Below are 21,515 nucleotides of genomic sequence, written 5' to 3'. Positions count from 1 at the left end.
TTTGATTTTAAATCAATGAACATATGTCCATTGATTACACTGTGCAAGGCATTGCTTGTAAGAAAGTACGAAAGTTTCCTTGCCTGTGGGTTTGAGCCAGGATAGAGCTGAAATTCAATTTTGCGGCCTCATTACCGAGGCACAGCAGGGCATCTTGTCGGCATTATTTCTCTGAGTTGAGTTTCATTATTAATGTCAAAACCCTAAATTATTTTATTTTTAACATAGAAGAGTATAAAGTGAAATATATATATATATATATATATATATATTTTATTTATTTTTTTTTGCTTTTCATCCTACCTGGCAACCTTTTAACCATAAATTATATTATTTTCCTTCAACCACTTAACTGTCTAAATGATATATTGTTTGTTTATTCTTGCATGACATCATAAAGAAAAGCTAAATATTCTACAATAAACCTATTTACCTTAAATATGTTAACCAACCCTCACGGTTTCTTGCCCAACAGAGGGGTAAATTACAATTCAGCACCTGTAACTGATTGAATGTGTATTGTGATCACATTGGCCAAAATTGTTCAACAGTTTTCAAAGTCATAAAACATAATCCACAGACGTAATGCTGGTAATGCGGTTGAAATCCAAAAATGTTATCGGCTTAAAACTAGACACAAACCATGATTTACTTATACATCTTTTTAAAAGTGTTTTTAGTGTCTTTTTATGTGTTGGAAAAAAAAGTTTCTATTAATATGTTAATAACTATTCTACAGAAATATTGTAATTGCTTACACTTAAGTATATAGAGCCTTTTTTCACCAATTTAATAATGGTAAAAGTATTTGAATAGTGGTATTGTGAGCACTTCAACATCATAAGTGGCCTGTTGGCTGCAGTTAAAGGGAGATTCTAACCACCCAAATATCTTCAGGTTAATAATGTGATTTTGGTGTATAGATCATGCCCTTGCAGTCTCACTGCTCAATTATCTGCAAATAAAAATCACTTTGTTTATGCAGACCTACTCACACCACCCCTGTCTAGTTTATCAGTTAGGCTGTACTGTCAGGCTGTAGCAGCAGCCTGCAATGCACTATCAAAGAATAAGTACCTTTATATGAGCAACATAGACCATTTTAAAAAAAAAATTCTGGTACTATGGGAGTCTGCATTCCAAACAAATATCAGTAGTTTACGTATAGTTTCCATAGCTTGGTATTTGAACATTTGTATTAACATTTTAGTATCGAAACCTACAATATATAATACAATTTATATCAGTCCTTCCTAATGAACTTTACTTACAGGATAGTTTCATGGAAACATTAAAGGAACACTATAGGGTCAGAAATACAAACATGTATTCCTGACCCAATTGTGGTGGTTTTAACATCTAGCCCCCCTGGGCCCCTCATGCCTCCCTAAATATAGCAACATCTTACTTGTATTCAAGCCTAAAGCTGTAGCTCCGCATGCTGTTTGCCTCAGAATAGCAAGCTGTTTGCTGACATCATCAGAAGTGGTAGCCTGATCCAATCACATTGCTTCTCCATAGGATTGGCTGAGACTGACAAGGAGGCAGATCAGGGGCAGAGCCAGCATGATTCAAACACAGCCCTGGCCAATCAGCATCTCCTCATAGAGATGAATTGAATCAATGAATCTCTATGAGGAAAGTTCAGTGTCTGCATGCAGAGTGAGGAGACACTGAATGTTTGGATGCATTTTAGGCAGCCATGACCCAGGAAGGATCTCCAACAGCCATCTAAGGAGTGGGCAGTGAATTTATCACTAGGCTGTAATGTAAACACTGCATCTTCTCTGAAAAGACAGTGTTTACTGCAAAAGGCCTGAAGGTAATGATTCTATTCACCAGAACAATTTCAATAAGCTGTAGTTGTTCTGGTGACTATAATGTCCCTTTAAGTCTAGATTTTGTTTAACAAAAAGGCATAGGTGCCAACAGTCACAAATTTGCCTGGACAGTCCCTGCAAAAATGGATCCCAGAGATGTACCCTTCATTGTGAAACCTTCTGAAACCATGCTTGGTCTTATTAAGGAAGTGGGCATTAGGACCTTGCGCGGAGTGCTTCAGCGGTGCTGCATTCTTGGTCAGTCTGACACTCTTTAGGTATGGTCTTGCCCATTATAGGGCAGCCCTGTCCCTTACACAGGCAGACTACCTCTCTGATGGATGGACCATCCTGCCTTCTGTGTAGCTTGCTCTCGTGCCAGCCCACTTCCGTTCCAGAAGGTGGGCAGGGCAGATTGTCAAGTATGCAAAAAGCACTCTGTAGTGAATGGGTTACTTTAGCATGAGATTTGAAACCCTTTGGTAAAGGTTCATTACACATTTCAGTAACGCTTTAAACTGCTGTATGGACTTTAACAAGGTAATATTGTAGACTAAATACATTTTGTAAAAGGGGAGATAAAAAAGAGCTGAAATGCATTTTGTATACTGTAGTGTTCTATGTTAGCATGTATTTCCTGATTACATTGGTCTTGTATCTTATTTCTGCATAGTTTGTTCTAACAGTTTAGTAAAATAATCAATTAACAAACTGACACAATTATAAAAAAATAAATACAGTGGATGTGAAACCAATAAGGACAGATCTGTTGAATTATATAGCACTGTCCGCACTCTGGGTAATAGCAAATACAGCTCACAAGCAGTGTCCAACTCTTATTGCCGCAATATGTTAGTATTCGATAGTTAAAACATTTAGTAGCTAAAGTGTTATTATACTTATTTAAAACAACACTTTTTTGTTGTTGGAGTTCTGTTTATCTTGCGATAGGTGGAATGGAATGCAATAGGTGAATATACTCACTCACTGAGTACATGCATACATGTCCTATGTCTATATAGTAAGCATTCCTTTAGTTCAAATCTATCCCTTTTATGGATCTGCTTTTGTCTGCCTGCGTTCCATACAGCTTTAAATGGCATTAATATGGGGACGGAGTATGTATTTCTGATACCCAATGCAAATGACTGAGAGTGCACATATATTTTCAAACAGCTAGAGAGCCGAGCTTATTATGTATTAGGAAATCTATTACCTAAACAATTTTTTTTTGTATTTTGTGCACAGAGATATGAATACATTATAGTGAGTGCTTTTGTCATTATTTTCACATTGAGTCCCTTATTTAGCGATGATGCATCTCTCATCAAGAAAATATTTAACATATTGTGTAGCTATTTAAGTACAGTTTCTTGTAAAAAAATAAATAAATTAATAAACAATTAAATTGACTGATATAGAGCACACAGACTGTAACTCTCTCACCGTACAGAAAGCTGGAACTCTCTCGCTGAAAATATGGGGGTGCTCCTGCCTGCCTTCAAAATTATTGCAATATATAGTGGCCATTAACGCACCAGTGTGTTTGTAATGGAGCATGTATGACAGATAGCAGCATCCTGCTTTGGGAAGCTTTTCAAGAGGACCTACGCATGCAAAAGTATCGTTTGTTACAGCGCCCATAACTCTTGCTACATTTACGATGAGAGAAAACTCTCAAATCAGGCGGTTTAAGTACTGTGAAACACAAATTTAGTTTACAAATTAAGCTTTAAAAAGGTAATTTTTGCAGTTGATATGCCATTCATTTCACTGATGCAGATCAGTCAATATTATAAGTGATAAATAACGCTAATCACGGATTAAGGATGAATTATTTAAATTTCTATACTCACAGATGTTTGTTATTTTCCAGGGAAAGGATGAATCTTCCTTACATGAAGGAGAGATTTCAAGACATGTTCAAGGTAGTCCATGAAATGACTCGTCTCCAGATTTCATATGATGAATATCTCTGCATGAAAGCTTTGTTGCTTCTGTGTACAAGTAAGTGAATCCATTTGGTGAACACTGTACGGTGGTCAAGCTACCATTATAGCCATTGTATTTAGGAATTAAATGTTCAACCTCGATGATGATCTCCCTCTACTGTCCTTAGTGGAACTTAGTCTATAGGATAAAAATGTATCATCTGTAAAATGGCTAAATATGTTGCCATATTTCCTACCAGCAATATCCAACAGCATTCAGATTCAATTTTATTGTCACTGTACAATGCACATATAAGGGCAATGAAACACAGTTGGCCTCCAAACAGAAATGCAGAAGCAATTTATAGAAAATACTATTTAAAAAATGTACTTTCCGTGTAAGTGTTTTCAATCTATACTTAATACCGCAATTCCCTTGTACTTAAGGATACAATCCTTTTTCATTCATACCAATTTCCAGCTGAAAAACATATTGACATATACAATAGTGCCACCATATAGAGATTCTACCCACATTAGTATACTTGCAATTACTCCAGCATTAATTTACAAGATACTTTTATCTCAGTGTAATATTATTGTTTTGTCAAGTAAAGTGAGATATAATGTATCTTTATTTTGTGACAGCCAGCAGATAACATGCAATACAATTCAAAAGTTGTAACATCATAAAAAAAGTATTGCGTACAGCGGAAAATAGAAACATTGTGATGTCCTTTGTCTATATTCAAATTACAATAAATCTAGAGTCAAAGTCATGTTTGTTTAACCCCTTAAGGACCAAACTTCTGGAATAAAAGGAAATCATGACATGTCACACGTCATGTGTCCTTAAGGGGTTAAAGGGACACTATAGCCACCTGAACAACTTCAGCTTAATGAGGTTGTTCAGGTGAGAACTATAGCTCCCTGCAGCCTTTCTCATGTAAACACTGTATTTTCTGAGAAAATACAGTGTTTGCAACTGGAGGTGTTCCTAGCTTTCAATGTAGTCACTCAGAATGCCACCAGAGGGACTTCCGAGTTGATTGAGGCATAAAACTCCTCAATCCACTCAGATCTGCTGTCAGCAGAGCACAGGGCAGCACTATGTCTCTTCCCTCTGCATTCAGACACTGAACTTTCCTCATTGATTCAATTCATCTCTATGAGGAGATGCTGATTGGCCAGGGCTGTGTTTGAATCATGCTGGCTCTGCCCCTGATCTGACTCTTTGTTAGTCTCAGCCAATCCTATGGGGAAGCACTGTGATTGGATCAGGCTACCACTTCTGATGATGTCAGCAGACAGCTTGCTATTCTGAGGCAAACAGCATGCGGAGCTACAGCTTTAGGCTTGAATACAGTAAGATTTTTGCTATATTTATGGAGGCATAAGGGGACCAGGGGGGCTAGATGGTGGTGTTAACTCTATAGGGTCAGGAATACATGTTTGTGTTTCTGACCCTATAGTGTTCCTTTAAAGGATCACTATAGGGTCAGGAACACAAACATGTATTCCTCACCCTGTAGTGTTTGCCACCCCCTCTCCTCCCCCCCTTTGCCCCCTCTATAAAAATGTAAAACTCACCTTATTTCCAGCTCCTTGGGGCAATGTAAACACTGCCTTTGGTAAAGGCAGTCTTTACATGAAAATGCCTGAAGGGAGCTACTATGCTCACCAGAACAACTACATTAAAGGACCACTCTAGGCACCCAGACCACTTTAGCTTAATGAAGTGGTCTGGGTGCCAGGTCCCTCTAGGATTAACCCTTTTTTTTTATAAACATAGCAGAGAAACTGCTATGTTTATAAATGGGTTAATCCCGCCTCCAAATCCTCTAGTGGCTGTCTCACAGACAGCCGCTAGAGGCGCTTGCGTGATTCTCACTGTGAAAATCACAGTGAGAGCACGCAAGCGTCCATAGGAAAGCATTGTAAATGCTTTCCTATGCGACCGGCTGAATGCGCGCGCAGCTCTTCCCGCGCATGCGCATTCAGCCGAAAGGGAGGATCGGCGGAGGAGAGGAGGAGGAGAGCTCCCCGCCCGGCGCTGGAATAAATGTAAGTTTTTACCCTTTACTCTCCATCCAGCCTGGCGGGAGGGGGTCCACCCTCAGGGCACTATGGTGCCAGGAAAACGAGTATGTTTCTGGCACTATAGTGGTCCTTTAAGCTGTAGTTGTTCTGGTGACTATAGTGTCCCTTTAACTTGTTAAGAAAAAAAAAATAAGCAGTCTATTAGAAAATGATTGATCTCTGTTTTAAGCTGATTTTGCAGTGTCTATTGCAATATTTAATGAAAACCTCAATTTTTGGGTTTTTAGTTCCAAAGGATGGTCTGAAGAGCAATGCACTGTTTGAGGAAATCCGCATGACCTACATTAAAGAGTTGGGAAAAGCCATAGTGAAGAGGGAAGGGAATTCCAGTCAAAACTGGCAACGTTTCTATCAACTGACAAAACTTCTGGATACAATGCATGAGGTAAGACCTCTATGAAGCATAAAAAGATGTTTGCATCTTTACTGGGATTCACCAACAGCTTGTCATACCCTGTCATAATGTAATTGTAGACAACCTTAAGTTACACCAATGGTACGTATTAATACATTACAATCATCAGCCTTGTGCTGATGCATTTACGTAAAGGTTGCTTATTCCTGCACAATTGGCATTACAGCAATTGGTGTGCATTCCCATAATTCTAAGTTAACTTACCCTCTGGGAGTAAATCAATGCCCTCGCATAGTCATATTAGTGATCTCTGTTTCTATAGATGCCAGAGGTGTATAAGCCATGAACTGAATTTAGGAATTTAACTAAAGGAAAGGATAGAAGAAATTGCCAAACTTAGTTTTTGGCATCTGTAGTGACAGAAATCACTAAAATGGCCAAGGTAGGGGCCACATTTACTCACAGAGGGCTGTTATGTTTTATTTGTGTGAACCTTTCTCTACGTTCAGAATAAATATATTAATAAAATACGCAGATTGTCCTTTTTTCTGTATACTTGTATTTATTTTGATAAAAAAATGTGTTCTTGCCATGGCTTTGTTCATAAATTGATAGATGACAAGTTCGCGTTCAAATAGGAGTATTCTAATCTATACATATCTTTATCTGTTATAACTGCAAATTAAAGTAATAGGTCAAAATATATAGTTACTTTAAGGTCAATTCCTGCAGACTTCTTCCACATACCACATGGCGCTCTGGAGTGGATGGTAAAGAAAAAAACACAAAATTTCATAATTCCTAGCATGTATGTTTCCCTTTAACGTTGTAATACTTAGTAATTGATTACAGTAATATGCCCCGTATAATTAATACATTTTGCAACTGCTACATGACTATATCTTGCTGTAGATTACCCCCCCCCCCCCCAAAAAAAAATATCAGTCAGCATGGGCCTATTGCAATGTTTGGACTTAGGAGCGTCTGCTCCAAAAGACATCTTGTGGTCATTTGGCCATGGATGCCGTCAAATTCTGTACACTCTACAACATAACAAATAAAAAAAGTAGGTTAGTGCTAATAATATAGTGAACAGGCAGCGACCTTATAGAGGGTAACCCTCTAACCCTCTATATGAGAAATATACAGTAAAGAGAAAGAAAGGTTGCACCAAAAGAAAAAAGAAAATAAAAGTAAAAAATAGTAAAAAATGGGTAAGTTCCAGTAAATATCAGAAGAAAAAATAGATATAGTCACTTATTCCGCTGTGGGGGTATCTTCTCTTGTTGTAGTAGTTCACACTATCTCGTGATATGGAAAACACAAGAAGAGAGGACCAATCGTGTGGAGTGTATACAATAAATGTAACAGTAGTGTAAATATATATGTCACACTCACATTTGGATGAGCTATAGCCAGCTCAGGGTTTGTAAGCATACAGCGGAATAATCCCTGCTTACAGGATGTATTGGTGCTTGTCCTCCTAGGGGTTTTGTCCAATTCTCAGGAGAAGAAGGAGATAAAAACAGCAGATAGTGTTCTCTGATGATATTATAAAGTAGTGAATAAAATTAAATAAAATATACTCACAAGTAAAGTGCAGGTCACACTGCACTTTAGAGATAGCGTTGGTGGTATAATCCCCACCTCAGGATAAGTAGTATAAAATGCCAGGAAAAAAAAAAAATAGTAATAGTGTGTAAAAATGATAGTGGTACAAATATATAACCAAAAATCATTTATTTTATAAATAACACAATATAAATAACCATTAACGCGTTTCACCACTGGGGCTTTATCAAAATGGAATAACAAATAACCTGGCAATTAAAAAGTATATATAGGTACACTAGTACTTTAAAAAATGGCGCCAAAATGACATAATTAATTGGTAGCCAATCAAAATCATACATTGTCCATATTAAAAAATCAAATTTAAGATTATAATTAAAACATTAAACAGAAGTATGTATCTTTAATAGTTTATATATCCTAATCTTTTGGGGTAGGTTAAGCTTAAAAATGAGGTTCCAAACCCTAATAAGGACTGGGTAATAAAAATGACGCGTCACGTGACTCGCACAGTACTATGGGAAATGCAGTGCGCGAGTCACGTGATCGGCGTCTAATGAGTCTGTGGAGATTGGGAGGGGACAGAAGGGTTGCCCGTATGTTGGTGAAGTAGTGCAGCCGTCCTATTGGTGGGCGGCATGCACTACATAGAGGATGGGATCGGAGAGCAGCATGTGACCCGCGGCCAATAAGAGGATGGTGCATAAACTATTAAAGATACATACTTCTGTTTAATGTTTTAATTATAATCTTACATTTGATTTTTTCATTTGGACAATGTATGATTTAATTGGCTACCAATTAATGATGTCATTTTGGCGCCATTTTTTAAAGTACTAGTGTACCTATATATACTTTTTAATTGCCAGGTTATATGTTATTCCATTTTGATAAAGCCCCAGTGGTGAAACGCGTTAATGGTTATTTATATTGTGTTATTCATAAAATAAATGATTTTTGGTTATATATTTGTACCACTATCATTTTAACACACTATTACTATTTTTATTTTATTTTTTTTCCCTGGCATTTTATACTACTTATCCTGAGGTGGGGATTATACCACCAACGCTATCTCTAAAGTGCAGTGTGACCTGCACTTTACTTGTGAGTATATTTTATTTCATTTTATTCACTACTTTATAATATCATCAGAGAGCACTATCTGCTGTTTTTATCTCCTTCTTCTCCTGAGAATTGGACAAACCCCTTGGAGGACAAGCACCAATACATCCTGTAAGCGGGGATTATTCCGCTCTATGCTTACAAACCCTGAGCTGGCTATAGCTCATCCAAATGTGAGTGTGACATATATATTTACACTACTGTTACATTTATTGTATACACTCCGCACGATTGGTCCTCTCTTCTTGTGTTTTCCATATCACGAGATGGTGTGAACTAATACAACAAGAGAAGATACCCCCACAGCGGAATTAGGGACTATATCTATTTTTTCTTCTGATATTTACTGGAACTTACCCATTTTTGACTATTTTTTACTTTTATTTTCTTTTTTCTTTTGGCGCAACCTTTCTTTCTCTACACTCTACAACATGCCTTCCATCAATCCGGGATCTGGTGAGGCCAATTTCAGCGTACTGTCCAACCAGCCTGGCTTGTTTCCCTTGTGTCCCTACTCTGGGAAAATCAGTTCCCTGACCTCACCAACTAATTCAATGAGAAGGCACAGTGCTCCACAAAGTTAAGCCCAGATCTTAAGGTAGCCCTCAAATTCTTTCACAGTGCTGGGTAAAGTTGCTTCAAATGGATTTATTCCACCAGAGTGAAATAAAGTGATTGCTGCCCTCAAAAACGGCATGTTTCATTTTAGCGTGTCATTAGACGCATTTATACTGTGCTGAATAGAGCCCTAGGACCATGCAGTCTGTCCAAGATCTGCCATGTGTGAGGCCGACCAAGGAAACTTCCAGACAACTGACACATTTCTGGCAGACTTCCCACTTTAGGTCTGACCCACCCCCTTGTAATTACCACCTTTTTAGATTGCCCTTCTAGTCCTGGATCCTCACTGGGCAAAGTTAAGAGATATCCTTAAACGGAATGAGCTAGGCATCGTATGTGGGCAGAACGCTTTACTCATAGACATATCTTGTAGTGGTTATGGCGCCTTGGCATAGTGCATAGTCAAACCATTTTAGTAGGGCTTGACAACTTCCCACTCAGCATCTGGTTTTCTCCTGCAGAAAGAGCCAGATGTCTTTGTAGGAAAAGGCACAAATGTCTCAGGACTGGGCTCATTGGGCGAGAGTGCTCAGCTGATGCCCTCATCCAGTGTGCCCAGTCCTGCTGAGCACTGTGGATCTAACAGACTTTTCCTGCTGGGGAAGACCAGAAGTAGGGGTTGCACTGTGGGCAGGGCCGGATTAAGAGCACACTGGGCCTGGTGCTGACAATTATGACGGGCCTAATTACGAAATCTAATCGACAAAAAACACTAAACCAGTCATTCCGCTCAAGCGTCATGTATCTGATGGAGATGGTGCTGGAAGGAAACTCATAGGATGCAGCTATAAGAAAAAACATACTCTATGCTAATCTCTCTTTAATTTATGCTTTCATCTTTCAAGTAAATCCATAACCCCTAACAGCAGTGTCCAGTGAAGCAGGCAGTCAATGGGCGGGGGTAAAAGGGTGGGCCACTGGTGCGAATCACGTTACTAGACCTGCCAAAAGGGGAGAACATGCCCAAAAAGGGGGCATGTCTGTCCAAAGAATTTGAAGGACAGCCTGGCATGAATGCATGTCAGGCTGCCCGCCAATCATGCATGCTGTTTAACTAAGGGCATACTATGCAGGCAGCACCCTGAGCTTGACATAAATGCATCTAATGATGCGCTCACTCCATGCTTTCTAAGGACTGTCCACTAGCACTCGCTGGTCCACTTGTCTCCTTACCTTCTTACTAGCAGGCAGAAGTTCCTGGTATATAGTCTGAGACAGAGAAAAGGTGTATGTAGTGAGTGTAGAAGAAAGGGGACATGCCACAGTGTTAGAGAGACCAATGTCTGCATTACCTAAACTAATTTTATTGTCAGCCAGTCCACACAAGTTTTGTTCCCACACATCCCTCTTAAGTTTCCAAACTTAAAGGGACACTATAGTCACCAGAACAAATACAGCTTATTGTATTTGTTCTGGTAAGTAGAATCATTCCATTCAGGCCTTTTGCAGTAAACTCTGTATTTTCAGAGAAAATAACTCCACTGGCCACTCCTTAGATGGCTGCTAGAGGTGCTTCCTGGGGCAGTACTGCCTAGTGTGCAGCACTCAGTGGCGTACATACCGGGGTCGCGGCTGCGACCGGGCCCGGCCCACCAGGGGGCCCGGCCGCCCTGCGACCCAGGTATGTAGGTCACTGGGCCAGCCTCTTCTGCTGGGGGGCCCAGGAGCCGGCCACCTCAGGGCCCCCCGAGGCTGGCCCTGCTGTCACCCGGCTGGCTGGCGCGCGCGCGCGTGGGAGCACTGTCCCCTGGGTGCTCCCTCTTCAGCTCCCTCGCGCACCGCACTGAAACCGGAGCCGGAAGATGACGTCATCTTCCGGCTCCAGCATCAGTACGCGGCGCGCGAGGGAGCTGAAGAGGGAGCACCCAGGGGACAGTGCTCCCTCGCGCGCCCGCCAGCCAGCCGGGTGACAGCCTGGCCAGCAACACCACTGGACCCCAGGGAATCCCCCCAGCTCTCCCACAGGTAAGGAGGCTGGGGGGATTTAAAAAAAAAAGTTTGAGTGTGTTAGTGAGTGTGTGTGTTAGTGAGTGTGTGTGTTAGTGAGTGTGTGTGTTAGTGAGTGTGTGTGTTAGTGAGTGTGTGTGTTAGTGAGTGTGTGTGTTAGTGTTAGTGAGTGTGTGTGTTAGTGAGTGTGTTAGTGAGTGTGTGTGTTAGTGTTAGTGAGTGTGTGTGTGTTAGTGAGTGTGTGTGTGTTAGTGAGTGTGTGTGTGTGTTAGTGAGTGTGTGTTAGTGTTAGTGAGTGTGTGTGTTAGTGAGTGTGTGTGTTAGTGTTAGTGAGTGTGTGTGTTAGAGTGTGTGTGTTAGTGAGTGTGTTTTAGTGAGTGTGTGTGTGATAGTGAGTGTGTTAGTGAGTGTGTGTGTTAGTGAGTGTGTGTGTTAGTGAGTGTGTGTGTTAGTGAGTGTGTGTGTTAGTGAGTGTGTGTGTTAGTGAGTGTGTGTGTTAGTGAGTGTGTGTGTGTGTTAGTGAGTGTGTGTGTTAGTGAGTGTGTGTGTTAGTGAGTGTGTGTGTTAGTGAGTGTGTGTGTTAGTCAGTGTGTGTGTTAGTCAGTGTGTGTGTTAGTCAGTGTGTGTGTTAGTGAGTGTGTGTGTTAGTGAGTGTGTGTGTTAGTGAGTGTGTGTGTTAGTGAGTGTGTGTGTTAGTGAGTGTGTGTGTGTTAGTGTTAGTGAGTGTGTGTGTTAGTGTTAGGGAGTGTGTGTGTTAGTGTTAGGGAGTGTGTGTGTTAGTGTTAGGGAGTGTGTGTGTTAGTGTTAGTGAGTGTGTGTGTTAGTGTTAGTGAGTGTGTGTGTTAGTGAGTGTATGTGTTAGTGAGTGTGTGTGTTAGTGAGTGTGTGTGTTAGTCAGTGTGTGTGTTAGTCAGTGTGTGTGTTAGTCAGTGTGTGTGTTAGTCAGTGTGTGTGTTAGTCAGTGTGTGTGTTAGTCAGTGTGTGTGTTAGTGAGTGTGTGTGTTAGTGAGTGTGTGTGTGTTAGTGAGTGTGAGTGTGTTAGTGTTAGTGAGTGTGTGTGTTAGTGTTAGTGAGTGTGTGTGTTAGTGTTAGGGAGTGTGTGTGTTAGTGTTAGGGAGTGTGTGTATTAGTGTTAGTGTGTGTGTGTTAGTGTTAGGGAGTGTGTGTGTTAGTGTTAGTGAGTGTGTGTGTTAGTGAGTGTGTGTGTTAGTGAGTGTGTGTGTTAGTGAGTGTGAGTGTGTGTTTTAGTGTTAGTGTGTGTGTTAGTGTTAGTGAGTGTATTAGTGTTAGTGAGTGTGTGTGTTAGTGAGTGTTAGTGAGTGTGTGTGTGTTAGTGTGTGTGTGTGTTGGTGTTAGAGCGTGTGTGTTAGTGAGTGTGTTAGTGTTAGTGAGTGTGTTAGTGTTAGTGAGTGTGTGTGTGTGTTAGTATTAGTGTGTGTGTGTGTGAGTGTTAGTGTTAGAGCGTGTGTGTGTGTGTTAGTGAGTGTGTGTGTGTTAGTGTGTGTGTCTGTTACTGAGTATGTTTGTGTGTGTCTGTCAGTAAATGTGTGCATCTGAGAGTGTGTGTGTGTGTGTCTTAAGCACTTACCTTTCTCCAGCGCCGGACTCCCTTAACGCTGGGGATCTCTCCGTCCCCATCCGCCTCTCAGCTCCGAATGCACATGCATGGCAAGAGCCACGCGCGCATTCAAACCGCCCATAGGAAAGCATTACTCAATGCTTTCCTATGGACGTTCAGCGTCTTCTCACTGTGATTTTCACAGTGAGAATCGCAGAAAATCCTCTAGCGGCTGTCAATGAGACAGCCACTAGAGGCTGGATTAACCCTCAGTGAAACATAGCAGTTTCTCTGAAACTGATATGTTTTCAGCTGCAGGGTTAAAACTAGAGAGACCTGGCACCCAGACCACTTCATTGAGCTGATGTGATCTGGGTGTCTGTAGTGGTCCTTTAAGTGTATGTGTTTATGCATGCACTGGCATACATACCGCGGTCGCACGGGTCGCAGCCCTGCGACCAGGTGCCCGCCGCCATGTGTTGCGGCCCCAGCCTGCGCAGAGGGAGGGGGGGGCCCCGGATCAGTTTTCGCACCGGGGCCCCATGGGTTGTGTGTACGCCACTGGCAGCACTGCCATTTATTGTCTCCACCCTCTGCGTGCAGACACTGAACTTTCCTCATAGAGATGCATTGATTCAATTTATCTTTATGAGGAGATGCTGATTGGCCAGGGCTATGTTGGGCTTGTGCTGGCTCTGCCCCTGATCTGCCTAGTTGACAGTCTCAGCTAACCCTATGGGGAAGTATTGTAATTTGCTCAGACCACCACTTCTGATTATGTCAGCAGTCAGTTCAGAGGCAGAGGCAGCAGCTGCAGACTTGAATACAAGTTATATTTTACTATACTTAGGGAGGCAAGAAGGGGCCAGCGTGGTGGTTTTCACATTATAGGGTCAGAAATACATGATTGTGTTCCTGACCCTATAGTGCTCATTTAAGCAAGAGTATGTGAAGAGTAGTTAGGGTTGCCACCTTTCTTGGAAAAAAATACCAGCCTTAATCATTTGTATAATCACAAGGAGTGACATCAGAGAATATTCTGTAAAATCACCAACAAACTACTCACAGTTTGATTCTGCTGTATAGATGGATTGCTCCCAGTGTCTCAGTCTCGCAAGTCACCCACTGTCTGTGTCCCTATGTATCACAGTGTCAGTGTCCCCATGTCACCCAGTCCCCTAGTCTCCCAGTGTCCCAATGTCTCCCGATGTCACTAGGATACTGGGGACACAGTGAGACATGGGGACACTGAGACATTTAGGGAAACTGGGTGAAATGGGGACACTGAAACACTAGGGACACAGACACTGGGAGACATGGGGGCACTGAAACATTTGGGGACACTAAGACACTAGGGACACAGAGACATGGGTACACAGACACTGGGGACACTGGCTGGGAGACATGGAGACAGTTGTGGACATAGACATGGGGACATATAGGGACACTAGGCACACTGAGACACTAGGAACACAGACACTGGGAGACACTGGGAGACATGGGGACACTGAAACATTTGGGGACACTAAGACACTAGGGACACAGACACGGGAACACAGACACTGGGAGACTAGGGGACACTGGGAGACTAGGGGATACTGGCTGGGAGACAGACACTTGTGGACACTGGGAGACATGGGGACAGTTGTGGACATATAGGGACACTCTGACACATGGGGACATTAGGCACACTGGGAGACTTGGGGACACTGCGACACTAGCGACACTGGATGGGGGACATGGGAACACTGAGACATTGGAACACGGAGACACTATGTCCCCATTTCTCCCAGTGTCTCCCAATATCCCTAAGTCTCACAGTGTCCCCTAGTGTCTCAGTGTCCCCATGTGTCTGTGTTTCCAGGTCCCCCAGTGTCTGTGTCCCCTAGTGTCTGTGTCCCCATGTGTCCCCTAGTGTCTCAGTGTCCACGTGTCCCCTAGTGTCTGTGTCCCCATGTGTCCCTGCTACCTTTCCCCCCATTCCTCACTTACCTGAGCTGTAGAGCTGATGTCTGAACTCTCTGTGCTGTGTAGCTGCTCCCCCACAGATCAGTGAGTAGTAGAGAGAGGCAGGGATATGCTGTAACTTCCTATCCCTGCCTCTCGCCACACACAGTGGTATTGCAGAGTAATCTCCATTTATTTTTAGAAAAATACCTGCATTTGTATTGCCGGTATTACTGCAATACCGGCACCGCCAGGCAGCCTTAAATACCGGCTGTGCCAGTAAAATACCAGTCAGATGGCAAACCTAAGAGTAGTGTGTAAAAAAAAAAAAAAACATTTTTAAAATGGGCCTATTCCATGGGCCTGGGCCTGGAGTTGCAGCTCCATCCGCCCCTATGTTAATCCGGCCCTGACTGTGGGCAGAACTGATTATTTACTGTAGAAGGGAGCCAGTGCACTACTGGCACTATAACCACAACAGCAGGGTGTAGTGGTTATGGTGCTTGGGGAGTTAATTTAAAACAAGTTTGTTTGATGGTTCAGAACCATAATTCTCTTAAAAGAATTCCTTCGATATGTGCCTGTTTAGTTTGGCTTTTATTTCATTTCCATTTCTGTCTTTATTTTTCTCAGGTGGTTGAAGATCTTCTAGTATTTTGCTTCCACTCCTTTCTTGATAAATCAATGAGTGTCGAGTTTCCCGAGATGTTGCAAGAAATCATCAGCAATCAGATACCAAAATATTCATCTGGAAATATCAGGAGACTTTTATTTCATCAGAAGTGACTGCCTTACTAATATATGAATATAAAATGTTGCCTTAAGGAAAGAAAAAGTAAAATTATAGCTTTGCATTGTATAAAAAAGAAATCAGACATGGTAATTGTCCTTGCAATGGTGTTCCTTTTGTAATTATGCACTACAGTTCATGTGGTTTACAGAGGGCCAAGATGTTGTGGACTATGGAAATTGGCTAATTTCACTCTAAGTGAGATGAGCAGCAAAAGAAATGGATAAACCAGAGTCTGCTTTGTGAACATTCTGCTAGTAATTTTGGCATTTGGATAAATGTTCTGCTAGTTTTTTTTGGGGTGGAAATGGGGTTTGTTTTTCTTCTCTGTCAGGGTTTTTTTTTTTTTCCTGTAGTTCAAATTTGGAGGAAAAAAAACACAAACAAAAATGGTATAGAGTTTTGCATGTAACATAAGGAAAGTTTACACATGTATATCAGAAAAGGGAAGCCGTGCCTTTTTTAATTATTTTTAAGCTACTGTTTGGATCTAGCATTTTTTTTTTCTTCTAAATTTTTACAAAGTGAACTGGCTTGCTCCGTTAATCTTTTTTTTTCCTTCTTTACAATTGTTATTTTGTAATATTCTTTAAACAAACACATTTTTTATTTTATTTTATTTTATTTTTTGACTGGGGCAGCTCACAGTTTTCCTAACATAACTGAAAAAAAAAACATCTATACATATTTTATTTTTAATTATTCTAACAAGCTTCTAATTTAAATTTAAAAAATAAATAAAAAGCACTTTCAGCTACATACCCAAACAGATTTGGATATTTGTAATGTAAAAACATTTACTTAATGCAACTAATACAATATTCTTAGTGCAGGTACAAATCTTGAGATTCATTATAGATAGCAAACCTGTCTACAGCACAGACTTTCCTGCCCACATAAAGAGTGCTTTAAAACGGTGCAAGGGCTGCTCAAGTCTCACTGTTGTAGACACATAGTGCAGATTATAGTTATCTAAAGATGTTCTGTTGCCAGAGATGTACCATTTTCACATGTGCCATATGATGCTCAGAGAGACTATATTAGAAGCTGCTGTAGCCGTTTCAATAGCTTGTATATGTATATGCTTTTATTACTAAAGAGAAAAAAAAAAATAGAATTGATTTAAAAAGCCATTAATTTGAATTATTATTTTTTTTAAATCAGAAAAAATTAATATTTTTTACTTTTATCAGGGTCACTACAAGCCACTGTACCAGAGGGTAATAGCAAAATTAAAAACCTTGTATCTATCTACATATATGTATATGTATACATACACAGACACACATACAGATATTTGTGTGTCAAATATATATGAATATATTTATATAGATAGATATAAAATGTTTAGGTAAAAGGAAAAGCAATGTCACTATGTACAAAATGTCTAAAACAACTTTATATTTACAGTTTTTAAATGTATGCCATATTGGTATAATTGGAAATGTGGGTAGAAAATGAAAGGGCTACTGCAGCTTGAAATAACATATATCTATAAAATGCTTTATATAATGTATTAAAAACTTTATTGTGGAAAGGCTTCAGCACTTTTGATTGCTTTGTTTCAAGTGAAAGCAAGAAAAAGAAACCGCTAAATCTCATTTAATCAGCCATTTTGAAATTCCAGTGTGTCTCAGTCTTGGCGTTCAAGAAGTTCAACATACAATGTTAAAAGCATTAACTTGTTTATTAGTGCTGATGTCTGTTTTATTGTGTGATGTGTTTGTTATACAAAACAAAAGCCTAGACTGTAAGCACTTTGGCAGGATTTTTTCCAGTGTATATTTTTTCTATTTCTTGTGATAGTTTGTCCTCTTACTAAAAGTAGGACCTGTTCTTCTGGGGATTATTAGTAAACGCAAGGCCATGTCTTCACAAAGTTTCAGTTGTTTTTGTCAGCTTTTTGGAGGAACTTAGCAAATGGAAAAGTGTTCATTTTTGTGTGCAAATATCTATGAAATTCCACTACTGGAAGGTATCAATTCATACAGGGTACAAATATCTACCAGACTGACACTTTTTACAGTTTTAATAAAGAAGAGATTTCTTAATTGTTTTTAAAAGTCAGACTTTCAACTTTTTACTGGTCTTTCACTTTGAAAATGTACAGGTTTTTCTTTTTTATACGCAAAATGCAACTGCGATTTACTTCAAGGCAGATCTTTTTGGAACACAAACAATAGAATTTCTCAGGATTCTATGGGCGTAGATTGTAACACTTCTCCGGCCTCTTGGTCTTTGGTTGACGCGTGTCGTCCAAAATTGACTTCTAAAATAGTAGTAAAATCGTAACTGAATTATATATCCCATCTCCTATGTTGAGGACAGTATTGGAATTGTTATCTTTAGTCTGTGCTTATTTGATAAATGGAAAGTTAAAATGCAGTATTAACACACCAAGACAAGTAGGGAAACGTAATCCCAGCATTATGATAGCCATATATTGCACCAGACGGCAAGAAATGTATTTTAGAGCAATTTTCCTTTCACCAACTTTTGAAAGCAAATCATTGGTTTTACATCCGTAGCTGCATTGATAATGTCCATTGTGAGTTAACGTGCAGAATTGTAGATTAAAGTGGAATAAAAGTGTAGTGACCACATTTATTGGTATTGGACTATTAAAGGGATCATCTGTACATTATGTTAAAGTATATGATACGAGCTAACATGGGATAAGCCCTAAATCTTTGAAACAGTAGAAAATAAACTGATGAGCAAAGAGAGGAAGGGCAATTTGTTGACTTACCATTCATTCTGATGTTTAGACCCTCCTTGTTCAAGGCTTTGAGCACATATATAAATCCAAAGGGCAGGAATCCAGAATGATTTTGTGTTAACGCTATATTAGTATAATTCAGAGAGACTAAAAGAACTGCAAGAATTGACTGGGTAAAAGGTTGTTGGACTAGCAACCAAGTACAGCTGGTGGGTGTCAGCCAGGGCAGGACAAAAATAAACCAGGAATTCAGGACAGTGTGCTCTGTGATCCATAACTACTTACACTAACCATATTCAAGTATCAGGAGAATTACATTTTCATTGTATGCTTTACAAAGCTCTTTAGACTATACTAAGAGCAGTTTTAATAATCTCTTATTTTGTCAGGCATGCTTAAACTAGGAGCAGAATACATGCTTTCAAGGAGAGATTGATTTAATTACACTATGATTTTTTTTTCCAATTGTCAGAACTAAACTACAAATGCAAAATAGATTTGTTTGTAGCACTCTTTCAGTCAAGCTTTTTACAGTAAGAATTCTGTCTCATTTTGCTGAACGTTTTGGTTTTATCTTTATTCAAGCTCATTTTTTTCTCTCTTTCTATAAAGTTTTAAGTATTGAGTTTGGTTTATTGTTGTGTAAACTCATTATAGACCTGTTATATGGCCCAATGTACTGTAATAATTGTCCATATTCCTGTAGTGCATAATTTAGATTTCTGTTAAGGTTGCAAGTTGTGTGTTTTTTTTTTTTTTTATTGTTTTTAAAGTTGTATGTAAAAATTATTGATCTTTATGCCTTAAAGGCTAGACATCAAATTAAAAGGGTTAGAAGCTCCTTTAAGAGTTTTTGCAAGTTAAGCTTTGTAATCTCAATCCATTAAATGCATCAGCACTTACAAATCTTTGGAAATCTATGCGAATAGTTTGCTTATTTATTGATTCTGTTGAATTGAATAGTGAAAATACATCCCTACAGTAAAGATTTTAAATTATCCCTAAAATGCTCTCTGGACATATACATATATTTTTGCACAAGAAAAGAGTGTGGGTTATACAACATTATAGTATACACCCTTCTACGGTATTATTTTAATATATATGAATTTAGATTTCCCAGCTCAGGCCAAATTGTATTTTAACATAGGACATTTATATTTACATATACAATTATGAATTTATCTGTGAGCTTAGATGTTGAATTTGATAAACTCGTAAAGTTATCTCAATTGTGTTTATTGCCTACCCCAATAAATGTTTAAGCTGCCTCTTCTCATAAACCAAAGTATTAAGGGTGCCTCTTTGTTTCCATTTCCTATTTGACCTTGTACAGATTGGTTAGCTATACATTAGATCGATTTTCTATAACAATCCAGGAAAAAAAATAATTCACAGGTTTCCCTGCAAATATGTTCGTCAAAACAAGGACTGAGCTTGATCGTGACCATATACACTGTTCTTACTTTGCACAACATTCAAGTTGAGGAGGCTAGTTCCTGCGGTCACATTTGGAGGGGTCAGAAAAACTATAACAGGGGCTTTAAGAGCACTTCATTAAGATTTTACCTCCATGAAATGCTCATTGTTTTTTTGGACAAGGGTGGACAGCCTCTTGTTAAAATGTGACTAGAAAAGTTATAATCAAAGTTTAGAAATAAATAAATTAGGGATACTGATGACTGTCTTCAATGAATTTGATATATCTGACATATGGTCTGCTTTGCTCTAATGTAATGTTTTATAATTCCCCATACTTAGCTGCAATAATCATTTTTCAGAAAAATTGTCTTTTAATTTGTTCCCAGACAGTGTTAAATAAATAATACATATCCACGCATTGTTGAACTCAAAATACAGAAAGTCCTGAAATATTTCTAATATACATATACAAAATGCCAGATTAGAATAGAAATATTTTTTAAGAAAGAAGCTACTGCTGCCGTTTAACCATAAAATCAAATAGATTATTGTATAATGTGTTTTTTTTTTAAGAGCTGTTTTGTTTCAAATTTTGTATTTCAAGACTGTATTTTGTCCATAGAGTTCATAAGGTTGTATTGACAAGAGTTTCTTTAATATGTGGACTGCTGAATGGTGAGGTTTTATGTTTTAAGCTGCTAAGGTTAATCCTTTTGCAGGAAAGTAACTATCAAGAAAATGTGTCTTAAAAATGATAGATTAAATAAAATGAAGTTAAAGCACCCAACTATCTAAAACTTTTTTTTTTAAGTCCCAGCGTTGAAGATGAGTCCTTTTAATAAAATAGTGAATCACAATTCCTTGTGTATAGCATATTATAAATCATGTGAACTAAGGTACGAACATATGAACTTGTTTAAAAACAATCATTCCAAATATCCATACTAGAAATTAGTATATTTAAGGAAATAATTAGGATATGTTAAAAAAAAAAGTGCTTTTTTTTGTTTGTTTTTTTATTGAAGTATATTATACATAGATGTATTCATTATTAAAATTTAAATAAACAAAAACATTGGTTGCACTATGTACATTCAAATTTTGTTTCTCTTCAGTTTTTGCATACGTTGACAATTTCTGTATTTTGAAGCCTATAGTGAAGATAAAAAAGGAAACATATGTTCTAGCAAAACTTCCATGTTTTGCATAAAGATTTAAAAAAAACACTTTATAAATATATTGACCATAATAAGTGAAAACACATACCTCCAAATAATTACTGTCTTCATTATAAATGTGATCCAGAGTTCAAATGAAGACGCATCAACATGTTTGTTATTCTACACAATCCCCCAGATAGACAAATGTGTTTAGTTTACTGCATGAAAAAAAATCAATATAGTGAGAAAAACAAAATACAGAAATAGTGAAGCATTATTTAATATCAATATGCTGAACATAAGATATATGCACTCATTTATAATTTGAATTATATTTTTCTTTATGAGATTACTTATTTGGCATTTATGCATTGCACCTTACACTGCTTCACGTCTTCTTTGTTATATATCTTTGTAATATCACATTTGTTGTATTTTTCCTTTAGTC

At 38.8% G+C, this 21,515-nt stretch overlaps 1 protein-coding gene across 3 annotated transcripts in view; it reads left to right on the top strand.

Moving 5' to 3' along the window:
- NR3C1 (nuclear receptor subfamily 3 group C member 1) overlaps positions 1–20,014 on the top strand; it is a 231,607-nt gene extending 211,593 nt beyond the window's left edge. For all 3 annotated transcript variants that reach the window (XM_063447391.1, XM_063447393.1, XM_063447392.1), the window contains exons 7-9: positions 3,697–3,827; positions 6,079–6,236; positions 15,610–20,014. In XM_063447391.1, the coding sequence (XP_063303461.1) occupies positions 3,697–3,827; positions 6,079–6,236; positions 15,610–15,762 (442 nt within the window). In that variant the 3' untranslated portion in view covers positions 15,763–20,014. The remainder of the gene's footprint in view (positions 1–3,696; positions 3,828–6,078; positions 6,237–15,609) is intronic.
- Positions 20,015–21,515: the final 1,501 nt, after the last annotated feature.

Source organism: Pelobates fuscus, chromosome 3, assembly GCF_036172605.1.
Source record: "Pelobates fuscus isolate aPelFus1 chromosome 3, aPelFus1.pri, whole genome shotgun sequence".
NCBI lineage: Eukaryota > Metazoa > Chordata > Amphibia > Anura > Pelobatidae > Pelobates > Pelobates fuscus.
This window is presented reverse-complemented; position numbering and strand designations above follow the sequence as displayed.